Raw genomic sequence first — 27,871 nt, 5'->3', positions numbered from 1 at the left:
GACGCCGTTGTGTTCTCCCATAATAGAGCATATCGTACTCAAATCGTAGAAAACGGTTGTTCTAAACAACGAAGTACTCGAAATCGTTAGACATTTTTTTTTTCTTAACACACAATACCATCTAGATGTCACCAGGGACGGCTTCGTGTACTCTAAATTGTTTAACACTTATTTTAAACACTTAATTTCTGCATCGAAACTGGGGCAGTTTGTTGCTCACCCATAGTATAGTACATCATAGGCTAAATCGTCGAACATTTGTTTTAAACATTTTCCTAGCAGACTGTATTGATCTCCCCCAAAAGCTTTGGAGCCACTGGAATCGACCCGCCTTCGAGAGCAAGCGATGATGTCATGTGATATGACGTCAGCTTGTGGTCACTGTGGCGTCACGAATTTGGCTGTATGGGACATACTGATTACGTCATCTTACATCCTGCATAAGGTCATTGAAGAAAGTTGCCTTAAGAAAAAGGAGAAAAAAAAACAAGAAAGAAAGGGACCAGTGGTGGCAGAAGAGTCGGTATACATGCAGACGACAGAGCAGACCGTGAATTCCCCTCCGCCAAACACTATCAGAAACTGCATTAAAAAAAAAAAAGCAAATTCTCGCATCCGGAAGCATCCGTTCGGAGTCAGTGCGAACAAAGGAGAAAACAAAGTTTCGATTCGTTGTCTGAACGAGCAAATATTCGATGTCGAGCAAAAAAAAATCTCAGCACATCCACGGACTGAATTATTATGAGTGGGGCGAAGCATCCGTCCGTGCGTCCATCCGTCTGTCTGTATGTTCATCCGTCTAGTGAACGTTCCAAGTACTACCATCTCGCATCGTTTCATCATATATTGATTAAATACAAGAATCGCCATCTAGCGGACATTTTAGAACTAAACGATTTAGCGTACATTCCAAGAACTCAACGAGAGGTGGCTACCTAATACATACACCGAGGACGCACGACGCACGGCTTAAGGAGCTTCGCCCCTAAAAGTCTATCTCTTGTGGCACATACCCGCTCTCTCGGGTATGTGCCACCGGTGGTTACAAAAGATAACGGGAGACGAACGAACCTTTTGATGTCTTCGTTGGAAAGATCCCTCAATAGTGTGGAACGATTTTGCATTCCTCTGCGTATATGTATTCGTTCCATAGTGCAAGGAGCGCCATCTATGGCCCGATTGGAGAATCAGCGAGCGGTGGTTACTGCGATAACGGGACGAACGGGTGACGCCATAAGGAGCTGCGCCCCGAAAAAAAAAAAGAAAAATGAAGCAAAATGATTCCCGAAAAGGTGGCGCTGGCGCATGCATCCGTGCGAAGGCAACGCATCCAGCCAGCCACATGGGAGACGCCTGTGCCGCTGCTGCATACATTGAGCGACAGCGTCCCCGTTTGAGCAGGCGTACACAAAAAAAAAAAAAACGGAGGGGGGAGGGGGGGGGGTCTCGGACATAAGCTTTTCCCAAGGCCGCCGACAACAACGGCGGGAAGAAGAAAAAGTAAACGAATAAGCAAAACGCTGGCGAGACAACGAGTCAGCCGATCGGCCACAGCACGCGCGAAGACCATCTTTTAACATTCCTCGCATCACCGGCAGAGTGACGTTCGCCTCGTGGTGAGATCGTACTTCGCCTGTTTCGAGACGTGTTTCGAGGTTCACCCCCACAATACAACGCTACTGTTTGTTTTTGTTTTTGTTACGGCGCAGTCAGTTTTTCGCTGTGCCCGCGAGATTACAAGGTCGAGCTTGGACGCCGCGGCCTTGCATGGGTGCGAGCCCGGAACTTCGCTTATTACGACGCGAACCTTGGAGGCTGCGTTGAGAAGAAGCCTCCTGGTGTGAGGAATAGACAGGCGTGGGAGAGAGTGTGACGAAACGTAAGGTCTGCGTAGACAAACAGGTAGACAAACAGCAGAGCGCGTGCGTGTTAACGGTTTTGACGGCGCATATCTTCATTGTCTACAGGCTATTTTCCGCGTGGAGTTTCTGACAATACTTACTAGAGGGAAGTTTCGCACTGCGATTTTCGCTGGTAAGGACGGGAGGACGCGAGTATTGCAAACCTAGACATATCGGGCCGAATACGAAGGGGTAGACACGGCGTGCAGTGCGTGTGGAGAGGAGGAGGAAACTGCCGAACACTTGATAATTTTCTGTAAAGGGCTTCACCCTAAGTTCAGGATGATGGCGCAGAGTTTTTCAATGCACTAAGGTTTAGGGACAGGGAGGGCAAAATAGACTCTAAGCGGGTAGAATTAACTAAAAGGAGGTTATCTGATTGGGAGCTAAAGTCAAGGCACGCAAAGTACCAGTCCTCAACTTCACTAATTAAAGGGAAAAAAATAAATCTAGTGTTTGGTTCACTAAGTATTACGGCTTGGTGGCGTTAGCCACCGCCCGTTCTATAGGGTACAACCATATCAATCAATCCATCCATCCACCCAATTTGCAGAATTTTGGGTAGCACGCGGCTTGAATGAGTAGTGACGGTGCTTGTGGCTCCAAACGCACTTGTGGCTGTGTTTATTGTTTTGTTTCAACGTTTGTTTCGGATAAAAGAACGAATCGTTAACTTCGCGAGCCGATTTGAATTGATAAACCCAAAACGCGCTCGAGGTGGTGAATCGAAACTGCTGAATATTCGCTAAACTTCGTCTTGCGACAAAGCGACTCCAAGCTGCATGGATCCAAACGGATGCCGAAATTCTGAGTGTCGCGTGCTCCGGAACTACAGCGGCTTGGTTGTCGAATAAGCCTTGGTTAGTGACTAAAGCGATTATTGACTAATACGTGAAGTGACGTCAGCGGCTAACCATTTAAAATGACCACACCAACAATGACAAAGCTCCATTGGCAAATACACCTATCGAAACGTCAGCCAACCTGTCTGAGGCACTTTAGTTATGTTTATAATTAGACTTTTACAAACAAATAAAAAAACGAGTAAGTCAGGTTTACCGAAACGCGTTGTTTCGTTCTTGCTTCCGCTGGTGCAATTTTATTTTCTTTGTACCCTTAAAGTGGTTTGACGCAACCAAAACGCCCGTTTGTCTTACCAGAATTCGCAAAAATGGGGCCGCAAGGCTGCTCTGCTTACTCAAATCACCTTTTCTTTTACGTAAGCGTTAATGTTTCACACAGAACAGCCTTCAGGAGCTGGTGGTGTTATGTGTTATCAAAAGACCTGTGACGCATACGACAGAAGTGTCAGCTTATATAATTGGAACACGCTAACTAAAATATGAAAAGCCTGAATTTTATGCAGGTTTTTATTAACAGACCTTTTCTTCTTATCGGCAAAGCTAACACAATTCTACGCATGTTCTGCGAATGTTTATTGTTTAATTATGCAGAACGCTCCCACCAACACTGCCCAGCGGTTTGAAATATACTATGACTATGGACGATGTTTGTCAGTGTATGTCTATGCAGGACAAGAGCTCAGTCCCCTTAGTGTGTTACTACTATACGCTATAGGTGTGTACCCGCTATTGTGTGGTAACTGTTTACCAATACTCATGAAATTTGATTTTTGGATGACTAGTACCCTTTTTTTGAGCAGTAATTGAGGGTACTTACATGACTGGCACCCCCCACCCCACACACACCCCGTCTTGGTTCGTGAAAATGCCTTTTTGCCGAAGGTGTCACGGTATTAAGTCATATGCACGGTAAAACACACCCAAGGATATCATACGGTTTTCTCTGTACACACTAAACGAAAATGACCTAAAATAACCTCAAAAACTGGGTAAACCATTTGTCCTCTAGCGCACTACCTTTCCTGGGTTTTTTTTACCACCTACTACCGAGGTAAAAATTTACTCTCGTGCTAACTGAGTTTTTGAACGTAGGGAGAGTAGTAAATATTTACCCCAGTGAGGTTTTCAGCGAGTATAGAGGGAGTAAATTTTTACTACCTTCACAAGGTTTTTGAGGCTATTACTGGGAGTTATTTCTGGTGGTAAAAAATTAAAATTGACGGGTGCATTCGCCCAGAGACGACAAATTTATTGAATAGCAGAACTGATTGAATTTATTGAACGGCAGAATTGGTGACACATAGATTCACATACAGACAAACACGCACACACAACAAATTCAGAATAATACACCACTAGAACAGACTGCACGCGTTGCTCCACTACACTTTGACAGTCCGGTATATATATAGGCACGACTTTTTGACCGGCCAAGTAGTACCGGTAGGAGAGCTCTTTTTTTTTCATCGATTAACAACAACGCTTAAAGGTGCAAGCGTAAGCTTCAGGTGGGCTGCAGGACACTAAATGTCACACCGACCTTTTATTTTATACCTACCCGATCTCACCTTTTTGAGTATCCAATAATTACTTGGCACACCGGGCTCATGGCCCCACGCGTGTTAGCACTGCTGATGCACAAGTCCATAAAATATACCTAAGTACGCACAAACTATGGTAGCTCAATGATTTTCATTGAGTGACGGTGCACAAACACAGTAGCAGCACGTATTCATCACAACGGGCGTAGAGGAGCGGTGCACGCCTGCACACAAGCTTCTTACCGACGGCGCACTAGGCCTTTTTGAGGAGCACGGCTATCCGATGAAACACAGCTGGCGATCACAGAACACATATCCTGTGCGAATTTCGTCGTCGTTCCAGACACAAATGAACACGTGGCCACTATCTTACGGGGACGGGGCGGTGTAAATACCACCGTCCGGGTTTTCTTCGTGCTCACCGGCAGCCGTTTGTTGGTCCCGTCTGCCTCGTATAGGCTTTGCGCTACATGTTTGAGAGCAGTTGGAGCATGAGGTGGGCAAGTCGGGCAGCACTTTACTCATGCAGACATCGCCTACTGTGGAACAAAACATATGCGATGCTTCTTTCACCTGCCCCGGCGACACACTCCCACTGGTCACTGGCGGCCGCGGCTCAGTGCCGACGACAAAGTGAAACATTTTGGTTATTGCTTCTCCAGTAGGCAAGCACGGACGATGACACCAGATTGATTTTGTTACCACTGGCAGATATTCGCGATTCGGCTCGGAAGCGAGATATCCGCGACGTGCAGGTTCGGAGGCGTTCGGAAGCGCACGGTCGTTTGACGATGTAGGAAACACGTGAGATCAATCAGCCCAACAAGACACACAGATACCCAGCTTCTTGCACCGTCTGTCTCCAAGGCACCACCGCCGAGCAAAAGCCAACAATTTGCGAAAATATGCAAGACAAGTTTCCTGAGCAGGTTTTCTTTTTTTTTTTTCTTATTTTGAGACCCCCCCCCCCCGTCTTTTTTTCTTTTTCGTTCACAGAATGCTGTTCACGCTTGTTGTGCTTATGCTGCCCCCAGTTCCAGTGAAAGTGCGTTGACTCGATTTCAGTCCCGAGGCACGGCGATGCCAAAAAAAAAAAAAACTGTGGTCCTCGCGTACCTTCAGGAGAGCGTCACAATGGGGCAAAAGCCACCGAAGCAGCTGCACCTTGCAGTCACGTGGCAATAAACTCTGAAACGCAGGTTAAAAACCACGTGACTGAAAACTCCCTAAGTGGTAAAACTGGATTTTGACATCCTTTTACTACTTGCCTGAGAGGTGGTGGTAAAACTATGTCATGTACCATCTTTTACTCCTACACGAGGTAGTAATTTTAAACGCAAGAGAGTTTTCAGAGGTCATGAGCCGCAAAAACCCCAAACTCGGATAGTTTTTGCTTACAGTGTACTAGCACTTTTAGCCCGATTTTGGCGTGCACGTTCATCTTCAGGCCTGGTTTACCAGATCTAGAACTTCGCCGTCGTATTGCCAGCCTGTCATTGTTCCACAAAATTTTTCATAGTTCCTTGCATGCACCACCTTATATCGTTCCCGCAACACGCATATCTTACCGCACGAGCCATTTGCTTCAAGTTGCTCGGCCACGTTCCCGGACTTCTACTTTTTCTGCCTTGTTTTTTCCACGTACAGCGCCAGACTGGAACGGCCTTTCCAGTGTAATTGCAACCATTCCCTGTCCATCATCGTTCATAGAAAATATCAATAAGTGCTTTCTATGTTAAATCTTCGGCTTCTATGTTTCGTCTTTGTAATTACCCATTCCTTATGTAATTCCACCTCGTGGGTCTTTAAGGAAATAAAATGAAATAAAATCATTTCTGGCGATCGACCACATAATAAGCGGTTTGAAATAGGACTCCCGAGTAAGCACTCGCGAAACCAGTTGAAGATTTCTATAGTTCTCGGTTCATCTGTCGATGACTCAGCACCTAGGATGTCCATTCCTGGCAATGACTAATTGCAGTTCTTGTTGTTCTTGTGACTAGTTGCGATAATTGCGGTACTCCCCGTATGTGCTCGAGCTACACGCCAACGATGACGGGCGAAACGAGAGAGAAAATATGAGACGGGTCGCTTCGAATGCGAGGACATAGTGGCTCGTTTCCAAACAGTCTTGGCAGCGGTAAGAACCACAGCTACATTAGCCAACCGTTGCCAAGTTTCGGCGAAAGTGATGCCACGATCATGCCACGATTTTTCAGTGTGGCAGAGATGCGTCAGAGAAAAGATCTGTCAGTCTTTTTAAATTTTTTATTACAACCAATGTTGGCTCCGAATCACCGCCTGTTTCGGCTGCTGTTAAAACGCATTATAATGTGAAACGGTGAGATAAGACTAAAAAAACTATGGTTTGATAACTTTGTTGCCGTTTTCTGTATAATTCCGTTCGCATAACTTGTTTTGTTTTTGTTTTTCAAATAAGGTTATAGATCACGATGATTGAATTGAACCTTTAACTACGCTGTTCCATTTTTTTGCATTTGAACTCACACCCGAGATAGCCCAGCAACTGGACCGCAGTATGTAAAAATAAATAAATAACACTATTTCTGCCAGAGGGGGAGGTCAAGAACCCCTCCCGAAATTTTTCATTTTACTTGAGCACATATACACGCCCACAAGCGCACGCACGAACTATATAAAGTATGAAAGTATTATTGAACCTCCTCTCCCTCCCCCAAAAAGAAAATTTTGGCCACGCCCCTGATAGAATACACAGATACCGCGCACAGGACACATTCATTAGGACGTATGGCTATATAGGTTAATGCTACGAGCGTCACCCTAATTCGGGCGAACGTTCTGGAAGCCCAATGCTACACTTGAATTGAGCCTAATGTATTAGCTATCTATCTGAATGCAACATCTAGGAAGAAAAGGAAGAAATGTAGTTTGATAAAACTTTTCGTTGGGCTAGTTGGTACATGAATATTGAAATACAAAAAAAGCATACTATCGACGAAGAAAATTGACGAGGGTACAAAAAAAGGAGTCATTTATGTTGTCCATCCGTCCATCCGTGCGTCCGTCTGTCCATCTATCCGTACATCCACCTATCCATCGCCTCTTCTATTTTATCAATGCCAGCCAGATGTAGTCGATTCATTATGTAGGAGGCGCTGCCTGAGGCAAGGTAATATATAAATGGCTGCTTGTCCGGCAGAATACTATCGTCTTTCGATGACATTTGCAGCAACGCAAGAAGATTAGCGGACTTTTTTTCTTTTCCTTTTAATCTTCTGCCCCCTTCCCCTCCTCTCTCACTCTCATCTTTATAATCACGTTCTATTCCCATTTTCTTATTCATTTTCTGTTCCGATGTAACTAATACACTGACGTAGGACAGTTAACTGGAGCATTTCTGGTTGCCCTCCCTGCCTTCTGTACTTCCTTCCCACAGCACGAGCTGTCAATTATTATTTTTACTGCACCTCGCTTAAGAACTACGCCATTTAAGGCAACTTGGCTCCGAACCAAACAGTAAAGCACTTCCCCTCGCATTATCGTAAAATGCTTCCTTCCTTATCTTGTATCTACCTCTCGGTGTTTACTCATGGCTGGCTTTGCAATGAATTACAACTCGTGCCACGCCACCTACGTCAAAAAAAGCGCGAAAGGGTGACTACACTACTGCGCACTCTAGCGGAAAGTCATCGCATTACAATGCACTGTATAACAACGGCTCGCTGCTAAACTGTACGACGCCGCAGTTACCTCAATCTTCAAGATTACCGCACGCCACGTATACAAGCGTGACGTACGAGGTCCCGGCCATATCCGGTAAGGCCTCGGACCTCTCCCGCCGGGATGCAACTTTACTGTGCCGCCTGTGGTTAGGAGTAGCTTTTACAAAGGCGTACTCCTTTCGCATAGGAATGGCGGATAGCTCCCGATGTGAATCGTGCGACACTGACGAGACAATAGAACATCTACTGTGTTCATGTGAACGTTTTGCGAGCGAACGCAACTTGCTACGCGAAACGTTGGAGACACTAGACAGTAGACCTTTCTCCGAAGAGAAGATACTTGGCTCATGGCTCTACGCGTCGCTGGCCAGCAAAGCGACGCGGGCATTGCTAAGTTTTCTAAAGACGACCGGACTACGCGACCGCTTATAAGCGTGCAATGGACAAGGTCACATCTACACACACGTTGCCCTTCACTTCTCTCTCTGTCTTCTCCTTTAATCCCCTCACCCCTTCCCCAAGTGCAGGGTAGCAAACCGGACGTGCGTCTGGTTGACCTCCCTGCCTTTCATTTCTTCCCTTCCTCCTCCTCCTCCTCCTCCTCCTCCTCCTCCTCCTCCTCCTGCTCTTCCTCGCTGAAAGGATCTGGTGTCGTCGCTTCCATTTATATCGTTAGACATGCTCGAAAAGAATGGCGTCTCTTGGCATCCATCTTGTGCACGCAAGCCACATGTCCCTGCCACACGCTGTGCAGTGCAGTGAGAAATGCTGCAGCGTCGAGTGAACGTATACGCATAGGCGTATGCATTGGGAGCATTTTCAACCATGATGCCAGTCTAAATATGAACGAATTCAGCCACCGCGCAAAGGAATCGAACCCGTACATTCGACCATGGCAGCGCGAGTATCTGCGCCATTTCCTTTCTGAGCAATTGGAACGCTGCTAAAGTAATACACACGCCCATCTACCATGTTAGCGCCAATAGCAGGTATATTACCTTCATGTAGTGTACAAGGCATTACTGGTCAGCTCCCGGCTGACCAGTAATGACCAGAAAGAACCCTCACAATGTGAGGCCAGCAGGCAGAAAAAAAAAGAGTATCTATCCACACTCGCCGTCATGGCTACTGGTGGCGCTAACACTCACACGTTTAAATGCACATATGTACCCCGTAAAGTGGCAGAGTGGGTGAGAGAAACAAACTGGGGCTTAAGGATACCGTGGTTAAAATCAAGAAGAAATGGACATGGGCCAGCAACGTAGCGCGTAGGCAGAATAACCGCTGGTCGTTAAGGGTAACTGACTGGATTCCCAGAGAAGGCAAACGCACGAAGGGGAGACCAAGTTAGATTAAAAAGTTCGCAGGTATAACGTTGCTGCAGAAAGTATAAGATTGGGGTGATTGGAAGATCACGGGAAAGGCCTTTAAACGGCAGTGGGCGTAGTCAAAATTATGATGATGATGATGTACCCCCTATAGCAGAGGGGAGGGGGGATGACCACTGGCGTAACACAGTTGGCAGAGCATAAAATACGCAATTCTAAGGTTGCAGGTTCACTGGTCCCTGGCTGCGGACACCTATCTTTTCATCCAATTTACTTTATGCACGTTTACATCACAGTTACCACAAGGAACATTACCTATATTTTCCTTGGCTTTCCTGTCTCTTAGATTTAGTATACGTGGGATAATGCGCTTCACCCTGCTTTTGCGTGTTTTCGTGCCGTGATTACGTCAGTTCTAGGCGGCGCGACTAGGCATGAAGACATACAGCTTGCCCCCCCCCCCCCCCAACACCAAGCTACTTTACTAAAAAATACACGTACCACCCTCCCCCTAAAGCTCTCGATGTTTTATTACATCGACCTTCACTGCACAAAACTCGTGTTTAATCCTAATCAGCGAACTTGAAAAAGAAAATGCTTCATACTAGTGTCATTGAAGCAAGTATATAGCATGCGAGGGTAGGTCATGCCTTGAACGACAGATGCAGGAACATTCACTTCGATCAACCCATAATCGATGCTGCGGAACCAGTGAAACGCTGCAAACCACCCCGCAGCGCATGTTCTGTCATGACTTAGTTTTTCTTTTCTTTTTCTTTTCTTCACTGATGGGGATCACCGTTAGGCGAACTGCCCTAAATGCTCGATATTCGCGGAAAAATAAAGCGTTACGCGTTCAGAATACAGTGACGAGAGAGAAAGAGAGACCAGAACGACGTACGACGCAAGTCAACTTACACAGACAAATACTTTCTTTTGTGAATCACAAACATGCAAGCGTGCTGTCACCACAAGGGAGGACTGTCCTCAAATGCAATTATACGCACAGCCATTGCCACTGCTACCGCATACGCCCGAAACCATCGACGTGAGCAGAAAAAGGCGTAGTGCGTGCGCGTGTGTGCGTGGGTATAGTATGTCTCGCACGAGCTGCTTTTTCAACACACCCTGGAACGAACAAAGCAATCAAGCAAGAACAAAGCCCGAACAAAGCAAGAACAAAGCCCGAGCTAACTCTCTTGCCCACCAGCTGCAACTGTTGCTGCTACCTTCTCCCAACTGAGAGTGGATTGAACGGATGTCGGCACACCCTTCTGGCCCTTGCCTTCGTTCTTTCTTTCTTTTTCACCGTTTAATCGAGCACCCTCTTTTAATCGGGCAATCTACTCGCCAAGGGGCGAAACGTAACAGGCTGCACAGGCCAGACGCGGCCAGGCGATCGGGTCTCCGCTTCTTTCTGCTTTTGATTCTCGGGCTACTTTCTTTTCTATCCAACCAGTAACTATCGTTCATCGCTAACTGGACGAAATCTGTTGTTAGTGCGTGCGCCTGAGTACGGAACGACCGCCGCCTCCCTTCCCAAGTATAATAGAGAAGATCACGCGGAGAGCTCCGTTTTAACCTCTTAATTGAACAGCACGCTGAAAGAAAAGGCAACGCCCCGTCGGAATGATTCAGTGACAATAGTGACGGCGAGGCCACCTTCCGAAACGTCTGTATGACTATATCTTGCGCCTCAATCGCAAGTACACTGATGCGCGAGCGTTGTCGATAGCCACAGTCATACATATATGAAGACAGTGTCCCCAACCAATTCTGGAAATTCGTAATGCAAAACTACGTTAATGCATCCCAACATATCTCGGTTTGGGTTTCATTGGCTGTTTCGTCTTGACATCCTCTGATGACCGATTCTCTCATTCTCTGGCGAAAAGATGACCCCCTCCTGTAACTGTTAGGGAATAAATATAAGTATCATCGTTGACAACGCTTCTGTTGTATTATAGCCCATGCCCTCAGGATAAATTGGCCCATTGAAATATTCCTCTCAATATATATATATATATATATATATATATATATATATATATATATATATATATATATATATATATATAAGGGTGTCCCACATAACTTGAGCCATGAATTTGAAAATGAAAGGCACTTAGGAGGCGAATCGAACCAAACGCACACTACTCGCACTTGCCTGTAGGTACTCAGGCTATTTTTTGTACTTCTCCCCATACTAATTACTTAATATTTCTTAGTTACCTATTTTTTTTTTAAATTATGAGCTGGAAACCCAAAATGTAAGCACTGAGATCTAGAACACTTTCAGAATCCACAGACTAAACTGTTTCCAGCTAGATCCGCCAGCTACCTACAACATCCTTAACCTTAACCTTAAATTGTTTCCTGTACGATACGTCTCACACTGTTACTTTTTCCACGTTGTAGAGAAAGCCCTCAACACGTGAAAAGAAGCCGTGTGATGGACCGTGAGAGAGAGATAAAGATACAAGGAAAGGCAGGGAGGTTAACCAGACGCACATCCGGTTTGCTACCCTGCACTGGGGAAGGGATAAAGGGGAGAAAAGAGGTTGCACAAAGATGAGAAGGTACACACAATCACGAGCACACTCGGGGAGCACACACTGCTATTGTACTGCTATAGATTTTCTTTACAACGCGGAAAAAAAATAACAGCGTGAGACACATCGTGCAGAAAACAATTCAGTCGGTGGTTTCCGAAAGTGCTCTACATCTCAGTGTTCATATTTTGAGTTTCCAGCCCATAAATAGATTAAGAATTATTTTTAGTCAGTATGGGGAGAAATGAAAAATAGCCCCAGTACCTACGGTCTAGTGCGAGAAGTACGAGTTCGGTTGAATTCCCCACTGAAGTGTCTTTCATTTTCAAATTCTTGGCTCAAGTTATGTGGGACACCCTGTATATATAATTATTCGAAAATACAATTCTGCAAAAAGAGGTAGGATTACTTGCTTCTTATAGATTAACCCCTCCGCATTTAAGACAGAAAGAGACTAAACCATAGTCATAGTATATTTCAAACCGCTGGGCAGTGTTGGTAGGAGCGTTCTGCATAATTAAACAATTAACATTCGCAGAGCATGCGTAGATTTGTGTTAGCCTTGCCGATAAGGAAAAAAAAAAAGGTCTGTTAATAAAAACCTGCATAAAATTCAGGCTTCTCTTTGAACAATGTCTGCAACTTCATTAAATACATAAAACAGGATTCTCTCGAAAGCAAGACGGGGCTTTTATTTATTTCTTTTTCTCTAAATCTTAGTATACTCATAACGAGGTAGGCATAACATTTATTCAAATTCCAGCCTCCGCGTTGGTGGTCCTGTCCGCGGTGCGCACTCAGAATTGTCAGCGGGCCACGCCTTGTTTAATTTCTGATCGAACCGCTTTAGACGGCGAAGCGAAGCATGCGTTGCAATGCAGCGCGTCGTGACTAGCGTATAGATGGCGCAATCGAGAAGCGAAAGTAAAGAAGAAAAAAAAAAGGTAGTACCACACGTTTACCACGAGTATACTCCACGGCGGAAGGAGCGTGGTTGTCGAGTTTTTTACGAACGTGTGCACGTGTGCGTTAAAGCGCGCGCGTTTCGATCAACTTCCTCCCGCAAGAACCGTGCAGCGCAGGAGGAATTAATTAGCTACGGTGGAGAGTGCTAAGCCGGTGCGGGGCGTTGCGCGTAACGATACAGTGCCGAGTTGTTTCCTCGTAAAGAAGAACAAGTTAGGTGCAATTGACTCCGCTCGACTGTTCACACGCGAGGTAGGAATTAACGACATTAATTAGTGTACAATGGACCATAGAATTAACGACAATGTTTATTTATTTACAATATCTCAAAGGTATACTAGTGAAGATGTACTACGCGTTATAACGAGAGTGGGATTAACGACTATACGTGCCGCTGTTGGAATATCTGCCAGATGTTGGGTGCATGAACAAAAAGCCCGAAAAAGTCTTGACACGATTTATTTATTTACAATATCTCAAAGGTACTAGTGAAGATGTACTACGCGTTACAACGGGAGTGGGATTAACGACTATACGTGCCGCCCTTGGAATATCTGCCAGATGTCGGGTGCATGAGCAAAAAGCCCGAATAAGTCTTGACACGGCGCCCGTACATCGCCGTATAACGACGGAGCGGCTATGTGAAGCAACACAAGCGGACGACATTTGTAATAACGTGCGAGTGAATGCGGTAAACGGGGACGACGTTGAACAACATATTCACTGCTCAGTTAGTGTAGCTGGGTGGCTACAAAAGCTTGGCTCCGCACCCAACATTGATAGTGGGTGCCTGGAGGAATCGAAGTTCCTTCGTGAGGTACTGGGTTCGATTACCAACTTCGCCGGGCATCCAGCGGTTGTGTGACATTGTAGGATGCTACCTCCCTGCCAAATCTAGACTATAGTATAGTCTTGTATTATATTCTGCGATCCCTCTATCTGTTTTTGTGCAACGACACTAGATGGCAAATAAACAATTTCCAAACTACGAAATGATTGTGAGAGACACCGCAGTGGAAGATTCCGAAATTTTCGATCACCTGGGGTTTTTTAACGTGCAAAAAAAAAAAAAAAATCGAGCACACGGTCCTCTGGTATGTTGCCTCGATCATCTTCCCTAATATTAAATGTTTATTTCATTGCGATAGAAATTATATGAACACTCTGGCTGGATTTGGCCGCCGGCGTCGGCGTCAATGTCATGCACTGTTCATACATACGTATCTATATATATGAAAACGCAAGAAAGAAAAAAAAATCGGAAAAAATACTTCGGCGCGCGGAATCGAACGTGAAACCGTGTCGTGAATGAGGGGCGATAGCCGCTGAGCCACCAAGGCGTACCTCCTTCAAAGTTCAAACGGCAAGCTATTTATACCTACCACTTACCGCTGTTGGCGGGCATCTCGGGGGGTAGGCAGGGGGAAACTGTCATGTTTTTCGCATTCTCAGCAAGATGGCGCAATCTCTAGCGTACTTTGGCCCACGTAGAGGCGGTGAGTGGACGATCTCTAGCGCCGCCCTTATATCCCGGAGGGGAGGGTCATACGTCTTGACTGACGTTAGGCTTGGAACGATTCTGCTGTAGTTAGGGGGCGCACAAAGGTCACTGCAATCGTTGCACAGCCTCCGTTTGCGAAAAGGACGCGCTTTTCAGACACAGCGAAGTAACAACTGAGACGCTTATTCGCGTTCATCTGTACCTGCGAGTACGTTTCGTGCGTCATCTGTGCGTGAGAAACGCGGGGCACGTTGAGATCTGCTTGCCATTCTGCGCGTGACCTTCCAATTTGTTGCTATCGCATTCATTGATTCGCCTTTGCAGCAAAGCTGCGACTTTTTTTTTCTCATATGCATGTAATAATGTAAACTTAATTTTAAATATTTACGCGTCGAAAGGAGCACGACGCGTACTGCGGGTAGCTCCCAAATAATTCCGACCTCCTGGCGCTATTTAAACTTTAAAGTCCGCCTAACCCTAAGTACAAATTGGCATTCATTTTGCCCACAGTAAAGTGTAGTCGCAGTAACTGGGTGTGGAACCAGTATTCTCGCACTGGTTTTGATTGTGGCCAGCTCTAACAGCCCACAGTTTCATTGAAACCGTTATCATCGAAATGAGCTTGTCCGGGTGGTACTGGCGAGCAAGTTAATCGTACAGCAATTTCAGGACAACACCTAAATGTTTTAAAAAAAAATCCACAGACAGATGATGCTATACACAGACAATCTTTTTTAAACCTGTCCACTTGCCGACGTGCTCTTGTGCGATCAGGCGACTCAAGGTTGCTTTCCCCACAGTGCACGTTTTTTAGCGAGGCAAACGGCTGCACGTCGGCGTTCGAGTTGAACTCGACTAAGTTGCCGTAATGAAGAAAAATACAAATAATAGGGCGCACCCGCCAGGCAGGCGAGCTGCGTAGCGATGTGGTTGCGGAATGGGGCGTTGCGGTATAGAGCCTCTCTGTACGACGCTCAATTCGTTAAAAAGATCCCCCCCCCCCTCAACTTTTTATTCATTCTATACAGGTTCCCCTTTAGCTTCACTCTAGAGCAGCCCCCTCCTCCCTTTTCTTCGTTCTAGAGTTAAGAGAAAAGTGCGATTTCGGCCGTAGATGATCGATGACCGGTCGGTGTCGCGCGCTAGCTAACTCGTGCGGCCGCCATTGCGTTGCCAACCGTTAATTCCGAACGCGCACAACGCTGTGCTGTGGCAATCGACAAAAACAACGACGGCGAGGAAAGCGGAAAACAAACGCCCGAGCTCCGCATGCATATAGTAGAATATACGTGCACGCCTTCGCAAAAGAGCCGAAACGGAAGCCATATAACGGTTACGCAGATATGGCGGGCGATAACCGAGCCGCGCCGAATTGAACTCCAATTTAGTAAGTCCATTAGGGGACCCGGACGTTTGTCCCCGATGTGCTCTCTGGTCAACGCGTGCAATAGCGGCTGCGTTCCGATTCCGGACAGCATCGCAGACAGTCTATAGGCTGACCGCTTGTATAAAGCATCGAGCCACGTATACTCCTGGATGACAACTGCGTCGCATGACGCCACCTCGCGTAGACAAGAGAAAGCTAAGAAAAACGAACATAAGTGTTATTTATTTGCCTTATTTGAGTCCAGATCTCTGGAGAATTGAACGTGTTGCTTACAATGAGCGCGTGCGAAACCGCGTCTTTTGAGAGCCGGCGACCATACATCAACAAGACCTCAGCATTTTGCTCAGCCGCCGTCTTGTTTGGACGGCAATTCAGCTTGCATCGTATTAGTCTCCAACGCGGTCATCTCGAAGCTTCTATTTTGACGGTTATGGGAGCATTGGAATGAAACCCTAGATAGCTACTGTCCGTCTGGCTCTATATTTAGTCATCTGCGGTGAATATACCGGACGTCGAGAATTGGGTCCGAAATTCTAAAAAAAAAAAAATAAAAATATCAGGGAAATGAGATATTTGTCCGACGCCTTAACAACTACTTTTTCTACAAGCTGCGGGAAGATGTGAGAAGGCAACGCGTGAGACAGTAATTAATAAAAAATTATATTATTAGTCTCTTTAATTAGTGTGAGTTAAGCGGTATGTCAAACGGGAGAATTGTAGTCCTTCATGCGGAGAACTTATCGCAGCTTTTTAGACATAGAAAAAGCCGCCTCGGGTAATTATTGTGTCGCAATGAAATTCAGTCAAATTCGATGGTGAAACAGATACACCGATTGGCGCAGCAAGCAGACGATCTGAACACCATCACTGCTCAAAACAACAATAGCACAAGTGTAGTTCCTCCACGTTCATAAAGGCGGAACCTCTGAGCTGGTACCATGTCATGAATAGGTCACAGAGTATGGAGTAAGAGGGGGGGGGGGAAGAGGGGCTCGGTCTTCCTTCAGGCTGCTTCATGAAAGGAAAATGGTAGGTGTAACCTTAATAGACATGAAGAGAGCAGAGTGGGTCAGGGAACAAACTGGAGTTAAGGATATCATAGTTGAAATCAAGAAGAAATGGACATGGGTCGGACATGTAGCGCGTGGGCAGGATAACCGTCTGTCATTAAGAGTAACTGACTGGATTTTTAGAGAAGGCAAGTGGGTTAGGGGGAGACAGAAAGTAAGGTGGGCAGATGAGATTAAGAAGTTTGCGGGTATAAAGTGCCAGCAGCAAGTACAGGACCGAGTTGACTGGCGGAACATGGGAGAGGCCTTTGTCCTGCAGTGGACGTAGTCAGGCTGATGTATGTATGTATGTATGTATGTATGTATGTATGTATGTATGTATGTATGTATGTATGTATGTATGTATGTATGTATGTATGTATGTATGTATGTATGTATGTATGTATGTATGTATGTATGTATGTATGTATGCATGCATGCATGCATGTATGTACGTACGCATGTGCGCACAGGTGTATGTGTGTGCGCGCTAAAGTTTTCGAAAGAGTCGAAATGGAAACTGCGGCGGGTACAAAGATGGCGGCGATAATCGTGCCGCGTCGAATCAGGCTCCCGTTTATTGAGTCTACTACAGGGACCCGGATATTGCCACCAAAGCGCAGGACCACAGACATACTCCGCGATGGATGGTATTGGAAGTAACACAACCGCAGCAACGGGGATGTCTATTAAAGATAACGGCACCGTCCACTAGAGATTGCGATCTCGGAGGGCGAGGATAGTGGGACGGTCGCTCGCGTTAGCCAGTTTGTATGTATAGACATGCATGCATGCATTCTCGTGCACTCTCGTTCTCACGCGATTTCGAGTAGATCCTCTTCGATATGTGCGCGAGCGAAATGGGAGATCCGGTCGGCCGAACTCAACTTCCCGAATGGTACGACCCGGCTACAAGCCGAGACGGAGCCATTCGCAGCCGGTTTTCGGCGGTTCAGCCCGGAAGTGTTATATTACTAAGCGGCTGGCTTTTAAAAGACACTAAAGATAGAAGCGACTTTTCTCGTATGAGTAAATCACTCTTACGCAATACCGAAAACGCCACGTTTACCGCAAGGAGGCGCTTCATAAGCGAGAAGACGCGCCAGAAGAAAGTTCGCCACACTGAAATATCCGCGTGCATCACGACTTCACCGTGACGTCACAGATTTCGATGGCGTGTATTGAAGTGCCTGCGTGGTTCCTGATCGATCAACTTATAAGGTACATTGTTACTCTGAGAGGACCAGAGGCTTGGCATACCGAGTTTAAGGAAATTCCCTCGAGTCGGCATGGTCGAAATACAAATAAAACACATCCAGATCTGTGACGTCACGTGCGGAGATATTTGGCGATAGATTGACGATGACAGCGAAATTTTAACCTTTGGTTTCATTTCTGTTAATAAGCCTACGATAATCAAATTGACGACGATATGGTTTTCAGAGTATAATTGATCAGTCTAAACTGTAACATTGTTTCCCTTTCCGGCGAAAGCTTTAGACAGACATCTAGACAGACATCAAAGGCGAAAAAAAAAAAAAAGCACAGCTTCAATGACGTGGGTCATGAAGGCACGTGTTACTTGCCAGACTTCTACTTTGCGCAAGTATGTCGTGAACTATTTGGAAAACGCAAGAACCAGATAGCGCGCATAGTTCGAAGACAGCTTGTGTCAATACACACACACAAAAAAAAGTAATGGAAGTGGAAGTTCGAGCACTTCCTTGTCTTCTATTTGTTTGTGTGCGTTCATTCCAGTTTATACATGTATGTGTCGTGCCGATTCGCGCCGCAATTAAACCGGACACACAAGAACGTGAAGTTAGACGAAGTGAAATCATCCCTGAATGCGTGATTCGAGAATCAACAGCTTTCGGCACAGCACACCCAGGTCGCAAGAAGAAGGACGTGCCCGACAAAACTCGCCCAGCGAGTCTCGCCGTCAAAGCGGATCTTCTCAACAAAAAGTGGCGTGGCAGTCGTGGTGGTGGCACGTCCGGTGTTGCAACTCTGCCTCTCTCTCTCTCTCGGGTGTTTATCTGTCCCGAAGACGACGACGCAGCTATCCACATAATCCGGAAGCAGTCTACGTACAAGTCGGAAGCCATCCACATAAACCGGAAATTGTCCGCATAATCCGGAAGGCGAGCTTACCGCGCCCGTCGCTTATGTTGTGCCGACGAAGCGGACGCTTCGCAAAGCACTTAAGAAGAAAAAAAAAAAGTTGCGGAACGTATTCTTTCCGCATTTGACGTAGCCACGGTCGTTTCACTTGGAGTTGAATGCTATTACGTATCGGACGCAGATACTCTCTTATCGGACGGATGCTCCTGGTGGCGGATGCAACTTTCTGCCTAATGAGTTATTTTATTTGTTTTTTTCTGATGCGATGCACTATAGCGGAAGCGTGTGGAGAATGAATATGACCGTGGTGTTTACCGAGATGCTATGCTGACATTTTTTTTTCTTTTTTAGGGGGCGAAGACCTTCTCAGGTTTTGGGTCGTTCCCTCTTCCGTTTGTATGTAGTATGTATAACCACCTCCAGTTTATCAGTTGCTCACTAGATGACGTTGTGTGTATACGTTCCTGGAAATGAAATCACCGGATGGCGTTAGTGGTTTTCGTATAGCTGACGATTAAAGAGGGTAGATGGCGCTGTTAAAAGAAATTCCACTAGAGTCACTGTGTATGCTACCTTTAGGGGTAGCATTTACAGTTACTCTAAAATTCACAGCATATCCACGGAGTAAATTATGAGTGGGGCGAAGCGTCCATCCATCCGTTCGATGCGTGCTCTAGTGAGATAGGAGTGGACAGACAGACAGACAGACAGACAGACAGACAGACAGACAGACAGACAGACAGACAGACAGACAGACAGACAGACAGACAGACAGACAGACAGATAGATAGATAGATAGATAGATAGATAGATAGATAGATAGATAGATAGATAGATAGATAGATAGATAGATAGATAGATAGATAGATAGATAGATAGATAGATAGATAGATAGATAGATAGATAGATAGATAGATAGATAGATAGATAGATAGATAGATAGATGCTTCGCCCCACTGATCAAGGGCGTAGCCAGTAGGTGGCACACCAGGTCGATAACCAAATTTAAAAAAAAACAGAAAAAAATGCAGTGACGTGATTCCCGCCCGATTCATTGTCTGTTATAGTGAAAGCACTTCCGCTTTCAAAAGTTGCCTTAATATGATTGATTGATTTGTGGGATTTAACGTGCCAAATCCACCATATGATTATGAGAGACGCCGTAGTGGAGGGCTCCGGAAATTTTGACCACCTGGGAAGTTGCCTTGATATGTCAGACCTGCGTCCCCAATTCCAACTCACAAAATTATCCCGACGTTTCACTTAACAAATATACCGCGAAGAAAATCGCACGAAACGGGACAGTATCAATGAGGTACTGCTGCAGCTTCACATACAGCACCACCTGATATCCTGGTACATATTCAATGCCATTCGTGATTTATCGCGCGTACTCGGCCTGCCAGCTCACTTTCCAACTACGACAGCTCTTACTCAAGAACGCACCGACCAGATTCCGGCGTTCCGAACCTATCTTCACTTGTCAATCTAATTTTTGCACCGCGACATTTACACATGCCGGACAAATACCTACGAGCGGCCTTCTCTACGCGTGCAGAGAGCTTCAGCAAGCCGTGCGCAGAACTCGGTGTGTATACATCAGGTCGCATCTCACGACTTCATCGGCAACTCGGGTCACGACGGTAGTGAGGAATGCCGTCACAACGCGGCGCTAAAATCGCCGCCAGATGTCGCAACGTTCGGCGGCGTACGAGAGAAAGCTGTTGGGGCTGGTGAGGTCTGCAATCGTGGAAGGCGAATGCGGGGAAACAAATGCACGGGGGTCCACGGACCCAGTCGTCTAAAGGGACGGAAGAATTGTTACGAAAGTGAATCAAGGTTAGCATACGGGAGATATTCGAAGCCATGAGAGAGAGGGAGAGTTTCCGAGAGATGCGGCGCAGTCGTTGCAAGGGGCATGTGGAGCGTTCCGAAACTGACTGCGAAGACGAGTCAAAGAGATATGCGATGAGAAGAGAAAAAAGAGGGAAGGAAAGCCGTGCTTTTCCGAGAGATGGGGCCGCTTTGCTAGGAGACGAAGGCTTCGTAGAGCGACGGCCCGCTGTGTTTTACGGTGAGATGATGCCACACATGCCCCTCCAGTCCGGGTGATGGGGAGCGAACTCTGAACAGTTGTCGGAAGTCCAAGGATTCTCGCGAAGTCCGAGTACGGGAGAACTTCGCGAAGCATTCTCCTTTCGATTGTGACTTTTGCCACGCTTAACTCCAGTCGAGAGACTCGGACGGACGGATGCATCGGGCCAAGAGGAGATCACGGCCATATGCCAGTGAGTTATCTTTTACGAGCGAGGTCTCCGCCCTGTATGCAGCCGTGGTAGATAGTGTACGGCCACTCCGGCTCGGAACGAACGATCCTTCGATCTCTATTTGCGCAACTCACGAGCGATTGGGCGCGAGCGTGTCCCCTACCTACTCCGAAACGTCGCGGGGTGGCTGCGGTCGATTGTCAAAGTCGTAAATCGTCTATCTCCTTTTTTTTTTCTTGGGGGTGGGGGTGAGGTATACTTAAAGCGGAGAATATGTGACAATACAGCTGGCACCTTGTTTGTGGTCCTGCTTTACTTATGTCTTGATTTGCCCTCTGGAACGAGCCCCTGGGGACGGTTTACCGTGTGCATTGCTCCAATCATGCACCCATGTACTATATTTGTCTTCCTTGTGGCACCCAAGGGCGTTTGGACATGTTAAGCGAACAATACCGACTAAAGTGTCTGACCAAAATCTGTAAGAGGTGACATCCTATAATACAAGGAACGATAAACACTTCCATGCCTGCTCTATGCGGTCACCCTATGCGGTCATTATGTGGTAAACCATAACAGTGCATCAAAACCTCAATATTGCAGAATCGGCGTTCAGATTTCGGTCATTCTGGAAATCAGTATCGATGTGTTTATCGAAACCTGACGTCAAATCCCATTCAGAAACGACAAATATATGAAATGTGGGAAAAGTTTTTTTTTGTCCAAAATGGCGTGATCAGCTGATATTTTTCTAACATTACTCCCCCCTCTTCCCTGCTCTAACACTAATGTCACATTCGGCTTGGTGGCCCCACGCCTTGAATCATGGCAACAATGCGCTCTGACTCATTGCAACAATGCGATTGCAACAACGCAGAGCCCGCTGTTGTTGCAATCCAGAGGCCGCACGTACAGCCCTAAAGTACAACCGCTTGCCACAGCAATCAGAGGACGGAAGAGGAAACACGTCACCGCATCGTCTGTTGTAATCAGACGAGTGTTGCAATCAGAGCACTCAAAGTTGGAGCGTGGTGCTGCAAAAAGAAAACCAGCCGAACGCATTCAAAGCGCACAATTTCACCCAGCCGGAAGTGACGCGCGTCGCTAGAGCGCTAGGGAGCTCTCGAGAGCGAACAGTCGAATGTACCATCGATCCAGTGACTGCGGTCTGCTTGCTGCGGTTAGTTTGAGAACGCTGTTCTACAGGTGCAATGGTCGAAACTTCCACTACACTGTTCTTCGGCCACCGTTGGTCATAGGGTAGCCTGATAGGTTACACCTACAGGGTCACACCTACAATGTTACTCCAACAAAATTGCAACTACAGGTTTACCATAGCAATGTTGCGCCTAGAAAAATACACCTACAAAGGGTTACGCCTATGCTGGTTTACACACTTTGGCGGAGTGAGTGGACACTGACCTTCTACCAGAGAGGTGAGCAGAGTAACATTGGCCGCCTTGCGCCGACCGGCAGGTAGGTTGAGTCCTATCTTCTCCAACTTCTCCCGCAGCGAGCGGCCGCCATTCTTGGACTTCGCGCGCCGAAGGACGCCGCCGAGCAGCGACGCGTTGAGGCACTCGGGCGGCGACAGGCGGCGCTGCACTTCGCCCACGGTCACCTTGTACTTGGACGTGGAACTGAGCAGCGACAGGCGGCCGGGCACGGAGCAGAACACGTCTGTCGGGGACGTCACGCCGCCCCCGCTGAGCACCATGTCCTTGTGGTTCTCCGAAGAGTTGCGAACCTTCATACCTGCAACAAGCGAGGAGGACAGCCTTTGAAACAATCTTCTTGTGGACAATCGTCTGTATGTAAGACTTTACTCTGTGAGCGAGACCTAAGCCAAAATGAAGACCGTAGTTCACAAGCGCCCCTCGACTCGAAAGTTGGCCTCAAGAAATCTTGAAGACCTTTCGCGCTGCAGAAATCGCAACGCAAGACAGTCCTCAAGGATCCCTTGAGGTCGAGTTTAGAGACGAGAAGCGTTTGTAAATACGGACTTTATCCTCATCATCAAACAAACTTGTTCGCGACAATCGTCGCAAGAATTAAATTGCATGTAGTGCCTTATACTGGGCACCTTTACCGATACCTCATCATCATGACCAGCCTTGTCTACAACACCCACTGCAGGGCAAATGTGGCATCCCCCGTGTTTCGGCAATCAACCCGGTCCTGTGCTTGATGCAGCCAAGCTTCTCATCTCATCTGCCCATCTATAACCTTCTGCATTTCCTTCACACGCTTACCGTCTCTTGGAATACAGTTTTCAATACCCTTGTCACACGTAGAACCTTAGGTGCACTTTGAGCGAGTACACTTAGCCGCGAGTGTCATTTGGGCGCTGTCACACGTGCAAGTTTAGAGTCACTCGCTGAAAATTACACTTGCCGGCAGGTGCGTTCCCCAACCTCACTTCGCTGCGACAACTGCGACTAAGTGAGTAGCCTCGGTACCAGTGGCTTGTACAGTAAGACGCCGTTGCCTAAAGCGGCACTTATACTATATTTAAAACATTGCTTTTGTGGGGATAGATACTGTTATGTATAAAACAAGTGATAAACGCAACTATATCCTCGCTACTTTCACCGTCGGGATGTTTGCGGCCACGTCCGCTAGGGGGATGTGCCAGCACATGCACAGCAATGGCTGCGTCCGTCGCGTTGTTTACTTCCAGGTGCACTTGCACATGTGTAGGCGAGTTGTTCTCCGGTCATTTAAGATGACATGTGCCGCAGGTGCTAATTCCACGATGACATCGTGATCCGACGATGAGACACAGTTGCAAAAGTAAAATATATATATATATATATATATATATATATTTACGTTGTGCAACAAGTCCATCAATCACCACTGCCATCATTTGCAAAGTACACTTCGCTTTCTCGTGTAGCAGCGAACCACCAAAATGACACTTCGTGAGCGTATAAGTACATTCGCTCAAAGTGCACCTAAGTTGCCACGTGTGGCAGGGATATTAGTCTTAATGAGCGGCGTTTATCTTGTCTTCTCACAACGGGACCTGCCCATTTCTTCGGATTGAATAGGATGTGCCTTTCAAAACTCATTCGTTACTTTTTGTGCACTATCGGTCTTGAGTTGTACTAAATATGTGTTTTCAGAGCAACACAAAGCTCGGATCGGGCTGAAAGAACTTTTGTTCACCACTGACATTGCTCTTGTTTGTTGTTCAATGTTTACTGACCCGCAACACAGTAGTGCATGAGTCTTACAAGAAGAGCGAATGCCAGTGAAGTACTCGCCAATTAACCGCTTAACGTTTGTTCGGAGGCCTGGTGCAGAAGTATGTTCCCCTGCCCTACACGGTATCAATGAACAGAGAACACCCGTTTCGACCTTACTTCGATTCGCTTGATTAACGCACGTTCATCAGCCCTAATCGAGGTACATTAGACTCTCGAGTTCACAAAGGAAGACCTCCTGCGATGGCACGGCCGGGTCAGATAAGAGACACCGAAGCCATCGCCCACGCGCAGAGAACGCGGACAGAATGTGTTACTACGCGGATGTTACGGCCGCGCATCGCGACGTGTGAACGTGCTTGTCTTTTTTTTTTCTTTGAGCTAGTTATACAAAAACGAAGTGCGAGCTATCGAATCGCAAAACGAGCTTTTGAAAGCAGGCGGGCTCTAAGAAGAGCGAGATACGCTACTGCGGCTTCGAAATGCGCGGCAAAGCTGAAGAGGTTTAACGCACGAGTTGGCGCAGAAAACAAGCGTGCATTTGTGTGTGCGTGTGTTTCGCGTCTTCGCACGCGTCTTATCTACAAGTATACCTCGAGAGGCTTTTCGGTGAGGTGAGACTTTGTTTCCAAGTCGCTGCCGCTATACCTTAAGGCAACTATATGCGTGCGTATACACGCAGAAGTCGCAGGGTATACTTGTGCCGGACGAAAGTTCGCCGATCGAAGCTCTTTTTTTGCGCATGCGCTTTTTTTTTTCTCCTTCTGGAGCCGATAATCGGAGCAGACGGCGTGCCTTCTGCATTTCTTCTGTTACTTTTTTTTTTATCGTCTGCTACGCGCTTCTTTCCTCCGTCTGCCCTCTTTCCTTGGTTTTTCCCTACCAAGCCGCAGCAGACGACGCGGCATTTTTTTTTCTTCTAATATTTTTCCTACCCGCATCACCTGTACGCGAGCTGCTCGTGCATTTGAGCACGTCTGCTCAAAATCATCGCCACCGTGGTGGTCGCCATTTGCTTCTTTCCCTCTCTTTCGCTTCATGGAGGCTGTCGTGCTGCGCATATACGGCATATAATCGCGCTTCCTACCCGAAAACGACGGTTTGCTACGCGTCGGAGGCCCCCCAGATATGGGTGTGGCCCGTGTCGCTAAAGTCGATGCAGGCTCCCTCTACGAAGCGTACGCACATACACGCTGTAACCCCCCCACCCTCTCCTTTCATCCAAACGGGTCGCAAACGAAAACAAAAATAAACACGCCGGGCACGCCGAACTGGTCATTAATCCGGTCGGTCGCAGCGTCATCGACACGTTTATTAACCCTACCGCCATTAGCGGGCCCCGAAACCAAACGACGCGCCTTATAGACACCGGGCGAAGGTAAGAGGCGGTGCATGCGCTGCAAAAGGCTGCAGCTTTGGGGAGGACGCGTTTCCTCGGTCAGTAATTAACCAAATGAACAGCGCAAGCACGCACCCTGCCCGTGCGAGGTTTCTCCATATTAGGCCTAGCTATATCGCTGGGCACGGCTCGAAGAGAGAAGCGATTGGCCCGCATGTATGGATAGGGTAGACATTCTATACCCGTGTAAACGAGTGCCGATGCTGCAGCCTTAAAGACAAGTAGCGTGAAGAAGTAACACCAGCACGGCCCAAATAATAAAAAAAAAGAACGAATATTTATAAGAGAGCATGCGGCTGAGTAAGGCCGTGGATATGGATATACGCAACTACGGCGATGTAATTGTAGAGCTACGTGGTGAACCCTGGGCGTACAGGAAAAGATAGAATAGTTCGATCGATCTAATATATCCAGGCTCAATTATAAGTTGGCGACGAGAGGGCATTGCCGTGCCTCGACTTTTTTCGTTGTTGTTGATGACTTTTCGTTTTACTGTTTTCGAAGAAGCCCGAGACACGTTTTGCATGTATATCGGTTCTTCGCATATGTGAAACGTTCTTTAGTTCGAGATAGCGGGTTCGACACCCTATTTCCGCATTACGATGGGAGCGGAATATGGACAAAGTGAACGACCTTATAAAGTTTAAAGCAAACAATTATGTTGGTCGAAGAAGATCGGAGGCATTCCGAAGCCGCGACCGTAGAGCCTAGTTGGTGGTATACTTTCAGTTTTATATGTTTGACTCGATAAGTGTCAATAAATGGTTATATCACAAAAATGTCAATGTCAGATAAATGGTCATGACGTAGACATAACCACTCACACATAGCCATTGGACAAGTGAGCTTTTTCGATATCCAGAAAAGAACGTAGCCATATATATAGTTAAAGAAGACTATAAGATGACCGTTTGTGTTAACAGTATCGTAAAATACAATAGCCCATTTGATGTCTCGTTATTTTATTCCTCTTCCCGCCCTACTAGAAGCCTGACGTTCGGTAACTTTAACTTGGCGCCAAGAAATAACGTTTATGGTGAGAGATTATTGCAATTCACAGGGATAAAGATCTGGAATAGTTTGCCCACTGAACTGAAAACATCACACAATGCTGCGGTAAAACTAAAAAAATCAATTCTTGAGCAAGCTGTAAATACTTCTTTTTCTCTTTGGTGGTAAGCACTTACATTTGTATAAATATACGCTGGTGAATCTTGTAAACCTAACATTTTTTCCCTTCTAACTAAAACTTGTGATAGTTTGATGTTCTTTATGTATTTTAACTGATGTTTTTTGGGTGTGTCCACGAAGTTATCTGTCATAACTTTTTGTATGCACACATGCAGTTTTGTTTGGTGTGACCAGATTGTTTAAGAAGAGAAAGACTTCTCTACTCTGTATATGTATATATTTACAGTGTCTGTATATGTATTATGTGTAATTGATATTTCCCGCTTCCGTCGATTACTTTTCTCATTGGACCCTACACTAGCCTCAGGCTATGGGTCCAATCAGTGTTTGTAAACCTCATGTGACAAATAATAATGAACGTTCAATCAATCAATCAATCAATCAATCAATCAATCAATCAATCAATCAATCAATCAATCAATCAATCAATCAAGTCTTTACCAAGCAGTAAGCTGGCGTTAAGATCTGTAAGTGTACCTAAAATATGTTTTAATTACGCATTTTTTATTTTTTCCTTGGCGTCTGATGTTTGCTGCTCTTCTTAAAGCTGGACTACTGTGTCTTTTATGTGATGACGTCATACTTGGCGCCCAAGGAACGCAAGAAGAAACGAAATAAAAGAAACGACATTAGAGACAGTCAAGTAATCAGTGCCGAGTTCGGGCCGTACACGGAAGGTCCACCTCTCAACGCGACTTATGATACGGCACACTGTGCTTTAACGAAGGCTCATTTGCGCACACGACCTCGGCACCGTCGACACGTGACCACGTGATAACTCAGGGGTTCGCCGACGAACATAAGCGCCCTCTATGTAAACGCCGACATGACAGTACGTTTGTACACGTCGCGTCGCCTCCTCCATTGTTTGGTTCCCGAAATAAAAGAAAGG

The 27,871-nt window shown here is 46.4% G+C and overlaps 1 protein-coding gene across 3 annotated transcripts in view; it reads right to left on the bottom strand.

Moving 5' to 3' along the window:
* Positions 1–27,871, bottom strand: part of TfAP-2 (transcription factor AP-2) — a 315,358-nt gene that overhangs the window by 13,934 nt on the left and 273,553 nt on the right. For all 3 annotated transcript variants that reach the window (XM_075873236.1, XM_075873237.1, XM_037417106.2), the window contains exon 5: positions 22,603–22,935. In XM_075873236.1, the coding sequence (XP_075729351.1) occupies positions 22,603–22,935 (333 nt within the window). The remainder of the gene's footprint in view (positions 1–22,602; positions 22,936–27,871) is intronic.

The sequence above is a fragment of the Rhipicephalus microplus genome, chromosome 9 (assembly GCF_043290135.1).
Source record: "Rhipicephalus microplus isolate Deutch F79 chromosome 9, USDA_Rmic, whole genome shotgun sequence".
Classification (NCBI taxonomy): Eukaryota; Metazoa; Arthropoda; class Arachnida; order Ixodida; family Ixodidae; genus Rhipicephalus; species Rhipicephalus microplus.
The sequence above is the reverse complement of the archived record's forward strand: the minus strand, read 5'-3'. Positions and strand labels throughout refer to the sequence as shown.